The following is a 7792-nucleotide window of genomic DNA, read 5'->3' as shown; positions in this document are numbered from 1 at the left end:
ATGTGTTCAGAGAACACTTAGCTGTCATGGGTTTACGAAAAAACCTATGATTCCTAGACAATAAGGGCCTAGTTGAGAATCTGTTTCAAAATAGAGAGGTGTGTTGTAGCTGTTAATCCAATGGTACTAACTGTTGTGACGAGGCGCGCTCTATGCGCTAATCTATGATGGAATGGGAAAAAGAGATAAGTATTTTAAGTTTAAGTCATAAGGTGAGACCAAGGGAAGAATGCTAGGTTGATCTCCACCAAATTGGCCTACGAGGTTCACCACAGCCGTCAACTCCGCGCCGACATTCTAACCCTAGTCCGATCGAGAGAGCAGTGCTGACAGCGACGGGAAGCACCACTGCCAGCGCCACCGCTCTCACTACTGGATCTACGCCGTCGGGACGAGCACCTCAGCGCCTTCACCAGAGCCACTCACCCCGGCGTCGACCTCGCCACCGACTCCATGGCTTCATTCGCCTCCAAACAGGATGGTCAGACCCATCTACCCCTCTTCCCCTCTCTTCCTCCTCTCTAGTTCATGTACTAGGATAATCTACTTGTTTATGCCATGATTAGTGAAGTTTCCACTCGCTTATTTCTATCAGTAACATGACACATAGCTTTCGCATACCAGAATACTGGGAATAGCTTGCCGGGTTGTGACGAAGCTGCCCCCGGCTATTGGCAGCCAACGCAGACACGCATGAAAAACGACCGGACGGACACACAGCGGCAGGCGCGCCCCACACCATCTGCTACTCCAAACTGCATGCGCGCGTCGTACTTGCAAAGCTATCATAACGTATATGGATCTCTCCCGAATCCCGGCATCCGGTTCGGCCTGGCCGCCGGCTTTGAACATGCATGATGGATCGCAGGATCGTGGTCCTGGTCCATCACACTCCCACTGCAGGCTCCGGGTAGGCGATGGATCGGAGTTAGTGACGACTGACGAGCGAGGCAGCAGCTAGCTGATCGAGTGATCCCAGGGCGACCACCGTGGCGTGGAAGTCTTGGTCGTGACCAAAGTAGGAAGACGACTAGGGTCCCCATCCCCAACCAACGATCGTGGCTAAAGTGAAGTGACAAAGGCGCTCTCCTCTGCTTCACTCCTTTTCATTTCATTTTACAGCCGGCTTACCAGCCATGATACAGTATTTTTCTTTTACAACAAACCAGCACCAGCCGGGCTTATCAGCCTAAACCAACCAGCGTGTTCTTACAGTGAGACGAAGGTACCTACTAGGAAAGAATTGCCCATATATATTTAGTTCAGATTTGAACCACATGACCCGAGAAGAAGAAGAAAAAGATCGTCGGAGCAGTCCCCTCAATCCAAGCAAGCAAGCACCCTTGTAGTCGTAGCACAATGTCAGGTCTTAGTTACATCACCTGATGCCAGTGCCAGGAACGGAAAGGCGAAACGTACATGAGAGGAGAGCTGAAAGAAATCCAAACGGAACCAAACATGGTGCGGCCATTCGGTTGCGAGCCAAACCAACGACGTCCGAAACGAAGAAAGGGTCACGTGATCGGATCGACCCGGCCGTGTGCCCGGGGCCCGGCACGGCAAGCATCGATGCTGCCTCCATGGCTCCATGGCGCATACGCGACGAGGAGATGGCATTCGTTCAGCCTACCTGCTTATCATCCGGCGGGCGGGCGCAGATTTTGCACTGATTACTGGAGCAGTACTCTGGTTTTCTCAAAAATGAGAGAGAGAGAGAGAGAAGAAGAAGCAGCAGCAGCAGCAACAGCAGCTTACTACTCTGGCCATGGCCGGGTTTTTGCGTTGGTGTCGCTACTTTTAGCTACTGATTGCTCGCTACTAAAGTTGGTCGCCTTTGTGTAAGATGCCACTACCTCTGCATCCTTCCTTCATTCACCGTATCTCTCTCTCTGACTGTGTGTGGAATTCGGCCGTTCCTGCTCTATATATATCGGCGCCCGGCCCGCACACAGACAGCTCCAGCAGACGCCGGATCGATCGGAAAGCAACGTTGCCCCAGTTGATCCGACGCTTAGCCAGGCATTCATTCTGCTTATAGCTAGCTAGCTAGCTAGCGTCGTTCCGTTGCTTGTGTGCGTTGCGTGCTTGCTCTGCTCGTTGGGTGGACCATGGAGTGGAGGGACAGCTTCTTGGACCTGGTGCTCATCCCGCTCAGCCTGCTCCTCCCCATGGCGTACCACGCCTGGCTGTGGCGCGAGGTCCGCCTCCGTCCGCTGCGCACGGCCGTCGGTATCAACGCCGCCGCGCGCCGCCTCTGGGCCATCGGCATGATGAAGGTACGCTACGCTACCGTTACGTTACGTATGCGGCGCGGCGCATTGTTTGTGAATTTTCTTTCTTTCATGGTTGGCTGATGATGCTAGCTCGCTCTCGCGGGAAATTAAATCTGCATGCAGGACAACGCCAAGAACGCGGTGACGGTGGTGCAGTCGGTGCGGAACGTGATCATGGGGTCGACGCTGATGGCGACGACGGCGATCCTCTTCTGCACGGGCGTGGCGGCGGTGCTCAGCAGCACCTACACCATCAAGAAGCCGCTGAGCGACACCGTGTTCGGCGCGCACGGCGAGTACATGATGGCGCTCAAGTACGTGGCGCTCATGCTGCTCTTCCTCTTCGCCTTCCTCTGCCACTCCCTCGCCATCTGCTTCCTCAACCAGGCCAGCTTCCTCATCAACACCTCGGGATGCCTCTTCTCCTCCGCCGCCGACGCCGACTCCGACTCCGACGCCGCCTCTGGCCTCCCGCTGCCGCACACCAGGGATTACGTCGGCGACGTCCTGGAGCGCGGGTTCACACTCAACCTCGTCGGCAACAGGCTCTTCTACGCCGGGGTGCCCCTCCTGCTCTGGATCTTCGGCCCGCTCCTCGCCTTCCTGTCCTCCATGGTCATGATCCCCATACTCTACAGCCTCGATGTCGTCAATCTCAGGGGGCACAGCGGATGCGTCGTCAGCAGCAAATCTGCAGAGATGAACGGGAGCGACTGCACGCATGCCGTCTGAAGCTGCCGGACTTGTCCTGAACAAACCATGCATGTGATCTGTATATGTGATTCAGTTGCGACTGTTGCCGCGCGCAACGGTCTGTGATGTGCAGCCTTCCTTGCCAGGAGACGGCAACGGCAACGGCAACTAGTGGGCCGTTCGTCGTTCTCATTCATGCCGGGCTAGGCGCGCTAGCCGCCGTAGTAGCTGATGTACTAGGAAAATCTTCGTTGCATGGATGACGTGGAACCCATACCCATGCGGTTCAGTTGCTTTGCTGCTCCTGATGCTCGACAAGTTGACAGTGTGTGCCACTACAAGACTACAACACATATTCCAAGTTCGGCTTTATCTCTTCCTGCCCCTTTGTCTGGTTTATCTTGACATTTTTTTTTGCCATGGCGGTTGAACCAGCAGAAAGACAGCATGTGGTTGGTGGCTGTTAGGCTATCTCCAACGGAGCCGACCTAAATTTCCACCATTTTGGTCACGGTACAGTAAATAAGTGAGCTACACAAAGTTCTTTGGTTTCCAACAGCGAACGCAAAATATCTTCGGTCCTCTCTTCCTCTCTCTCCCACGCGGCTGCCTTTCTCTCTTCCTCTCTCCCACGCGGCTGTGCAGGGCATGGCGACGGCGACGACGTGGGGCGCTGGCGCAGCGCCCCGGATCCGGCCCCCCTCCCTCTCCTTCTTCTTCCCCGACCCTCCCTCTCCCCCGGCGGAAGCTCGCCCCCGCGGCCCGCCGAACTCCGCACGCCCAGCAGCCGGCGGATCTCGCGCCAGCGGCTCGGCGGAGCTCGCGCCGCGCCCGACGGAGCTCAGCGCCCCGGCGGAGCTCGCCCCGCGGCCCGGCCGAGCTCGCGCCCGCGCCCGCGGCTCGGCGGAGCTCACGGCCGCCACCGGCGAAGCTCTTGCGTCGTCTTGCGGCAGAGATTTGCGTCGTCCGGCTGCCGAAGACGCTTATTTGTCCTTTCCCTTCGACTGGTAGGCAAAATCGGTCGGCTGTTGGGTCTTCTATTGGACAACATTTTTTGCCACGCAAACACTGTTGAAGACGCATTTTGCGTTTGCGCTTGTTATTGGAGACAGTCTTAGCACGTGCAATGTAGAATTTGCACAATGTCAGTGAGTGCATGTCAGCTGTCGTCCATTACCATGCCCAAACAACAGATCATTGACGGGTGCAGCGTCAGCACGCTGGCACAGACCAGCACAGCAAGGCCCGTACGTGCGGATGCAATTTTTTTAAATATATTTTTGCAAAGCTAGGAAATCTCGCGAATAACATACTCCCTACATCATAAATAAATAACTTTCTATGATTTAAAATTTATCTCAAAGACTCACAGGATATAAGGGAATTGGCACTCGCTCGGATTCATTTACCAGGTTCTAGGACTATATATGATCCAACATGCCTATAGTTTTCATTATAGTTTTATGCGGAGTAAAATTATACGGCCGGATCCTTAAAGTATTGAACAGATTTCGTCTGGGTCCCAAACTATAAAATTACACTGTTAGCTCTTAATGTACTTAATTTCGGTCCATGTAGGTCCTAAACAGCCCAAGCAAATCTTCTCACTGGGTGTTGTAGCTCAGCTCGGTACGATTCTCCGTCTCCTCATGGCTTCAGATAATCATCACTGCGGGGGCCTTGGTTGGTTGCAGTTGTAGGCACAGCAGGACGACGTCCCGCCGCCAGTGGAAGAAGAAGCGCCGCCGCCGTCGTTGGATAGTGTCTGCCACGACGACGACGCCAGGCCAAGAGACAAGGTGAAATGGCCCGACTGATGCATGATGGCCCAGTTGAATTATCCGCAGGGAAAATAATTCCTCGTCCGCTGATCTTCGCCCTCGCTCTGCTTTGCCTAGATTCAGAGATGGCTCGCGTAGAACAGAGAGGCAGCTCGGAAGAGCCGGCTACGGAAGAAGGTCAGCATCTCAGCCAAGAGCGATCACTCGTCGCATGCCAAGCAAATCTTCTTGCTTTTGTTCCTTCCAATTGTTACGTTATTCTCTACGTCAAATCATCAGTCGAATCAGCTCATCACTGATGATTGCTGCTTTTGTTGCATCCATTGATACGACACACACAGGCGTACATCCAAAATCTCGAGACGAGCCGTATGAAGCTGGCGCAGCTGGAGCAGGAGCTCACCATGGCCAGGTGCCAGCAGGTAGGGAATAATCCATGAGAGGGCATCGATCCGATAGATCACCACGCCGATGGAACAATCCAGGCGGGACGGCTAACAGCAACTGCCATTGCTGATGAACTCTGCTGCTGCAGCACGGCACGTACAACGTGGGAGGAGGAGTCGCGCCGGCGGCGCCGGCGCCGGCACCCGTGGACCTGCGTGTGGCCGCGTTCGAGCTGGAGTATGCGTACTGGGTGGAGGAGCAGACCAGGCAGGCGACGGAGCTACGTGCGGCGCTGCAGTCGCACGCGCCGAACATGTAGCTGCGCGTGCTCGTCGACGTGGGGCTGGCGCACTACGGCGTGCTGTTCCAGGCCAAGGCACGTGCGGCGTGGTCCGACGCCTTCTTCGTGCTGTCTGGCGTGTGGCGGGCCCCCGCGGAGCGCTTCTTCCTCTTGATCGGTGGGTTCCGCCCCTCCGAGCTGCTCAAGGTGCTGGCGCCGCAGCTGGACCCGCTCTTGGAGCTCCAGGCCGCCGAGGTGCGCAAGCTACAGAACACGGCAAAGCAGCTGGAGGACGCGCTGTCGCAGAGCATGAACAAGCTGCAGCAGACGCTCGTCGAGACCCTGAAAGCTTTAGTTTGGTTTTGGTTAATCGATGAAATTCTAAGTGCTAACCTAGTTTATCAAAGTGATTATGAGATAGGTAGCACTACTTCAAGTGATGAAGCAATGGTGAAGATCATGACGATGGTGATGGCATGGTGATGATCAAATGCTTGAACTTGAAAAGAAGAAAGAGAAAAACAAAAGGCTCAAGGCAAAGATATAAATAGTAGGAGCCATTTTGTTTCGGTGATCAAGATACTTAGCGAGTGTGATCACATTTAGGTTAGATAGTCGTACTATTAAAGGGGTAAAACTCGTATTGAAATACGGTTATCAAAGTGCCACTAGATGCTATAACTCACTGCATATGTATTTAGGATCTAGTGGAGTGCTAACACCCTTGAAGTATTTTGTGAAAATATGCTAACACATGTGCACAAGGTGATACACTTGGTGATTAGCACATTTGAGCAAAGGTTAGGAACTTCACCGGCGGAGTGTCCGCCCGTAGAGTACGAACAGTCCGACGGTGCCACCGGCGCCCTATACAGAAAAGACAGAGGTTCACAGAGTAACCGGACGCTGGTGGTGCAGTGACCGGACACTGGGTTTAGAGTCCGGTCAGTGACAGCAGTAAGCACACGGTCTCGTCTTGTGACCGGACGCTGGCATGTAAACTGACCGGACGCTCATGGTCTGAGTCCGGTCAATGCTGACGTACGCTGACGTGAGGCGCACAGAGAAAACGTTGAGTGACCGGACGCCGGGTGAGTCCGGTCGAGCAAGACCGGACACGTCCGGTCGTGAAATTTCATGTTTGGAACTTTACTGGAAACGACCGGACACTGGGGTCCCGCGTCTGGTCACTTTCTAACTGACGCATCCGGTCATCACTTGACCGTTGAGATCGGGCGATCGGCGTTTGAAGTCGATGACACGTGGCAAGCATCGGGCGACCGGATGCTAGGGTCCTGCGTCCGGTCGAACTGACCGGAGCGTCCGGTCACCCCGTGTTGTGCCCAGTGAAGGGTACAACGGCTCTATTTCGTGGGGGCTTCTATTTAAGCCCCATGGCCGGCTCAAGCTCACTCTCTTGGCCATTTACATTGACATAGCAACTTTATAAGCTTAGTCAAAGCTCTCCCACTCATCTCCATCATTATTTCATTATCATTGTGAGATTGGGAGAGAATCCAAGTGCATTGCTTGAGTGATTGCATCTAGAGGCACTTGGCATTCGTGTTTCGCTGTGGGATTCACTTGTTACTTTTGTGTGATTGCCGCCACCTAGACGGCTTGGAGCAGCGAGGATCGTTGAGCGGAGGTTGGTGATTGTCTCCGGTTCCGATCGTGGTGATTGTGAGGGGTCTTGTGCCTTCCCCGGCGGAGAGCCGAAAGGTAACTCTAGTGGATTGCTCGTGTCATTGAGTTACCTCACTTGAGGGTAGGTTCTTGTGGTATCCAATTATGTGGACGAGGTTCGTGCAACACCTCTTAGCCACCGAACCACCAAGTTTTGGTCGACACAACGGGGACTAGCGTGCCGGCAAGCACATGAACCTCGGAAGAAAAATTGGTTGTCTCTTGCCCTTTGGTATTCTCCTGGTGATTGATTTAGTATTCATCTTGTGATTGGTTCACTCCTCTACACGGCGGTATAATCACCCTACTCGTTCATTTATATTCTTGCAAACTAGTTATGGCAAACTCTTTAGTGTAATTAGAATTGAGATCTTGCTTTGTTATTTTAAGTTCATTTAGTGGAGCTCTTTAGAGTAGCAAGATTGATAGCTCTTAGTGAGTAGTAACATTGCAAGTTGTGTGCCTAGTAATTATTGCAACTAGAATTATTGGATAGGTGGCTTGCAACCCTTGTAGAGCTAGAGCAAGTTTGCATTTCGCTATTTGTCATACTAATCAAATTGCTCTAGTTGATTTGTAGATTTTAAATAGGCTATTCACCCCCCTCTAGCCATATTAGGACCTTTCAGACCCTCATGACTGTCGACGTCTCGCCGGACGGCGCCGCTGCCACCGGGTACGTGGTGCAGCAG

At 53.5% G+C, this 7792-nt stretch overlaps 1 protein-coding gene and 1 pseudogene across 1 annotated transcript; both read left to right on the top strand.

The window, feature by feature from the left end:
• The first annotated feature begins 1942 nt into the window (after positions 1–1942).
• On the top strand, positions 1943–3330 carry LOC136552052 (uncharacterized). The gene is made up of 2 exons (XM_066543601.1): positions 1943–2276; positions 2397–3330. Exons 1-2 carry the CDS (start codon positions 2109–2111, stop codon positions 3003–3005), a joined length of 777 nt encoding a protein of 258 aa, XP_066399698.1. The 5' UTR covers positions 1943–2108; the 3' UTR covers positions 3006–3330.
• A 1280-nt stretch (positions 3331–4610) lies between these two features.
• LOC136548785 (transcription factor TGAL10-like) overlaps positions 4611–7792 on the top strand; it is a 3745-nt pseudogene continuing 563 nt past the window's right edge.

Source organism: Miscanthus floridulus, chromosome 4 (genome assembly GCF_019320115.1).
Source record: "Miscanthus floridulus cultivar M001 chromosome 4, ASM1932011v1, whole genome shotgun sequence".
Taxonomy (NCBI): domain Eukaryota; kingdom Viridiplantae; phylum Streptophyta; class Magnoliopsida; order Poales; family Poaceae; genus Miscanthus; species Miscanthus floridulus.
This window is presented reverse-complemented; position numbering and strand designations above follow the sequence as displayed.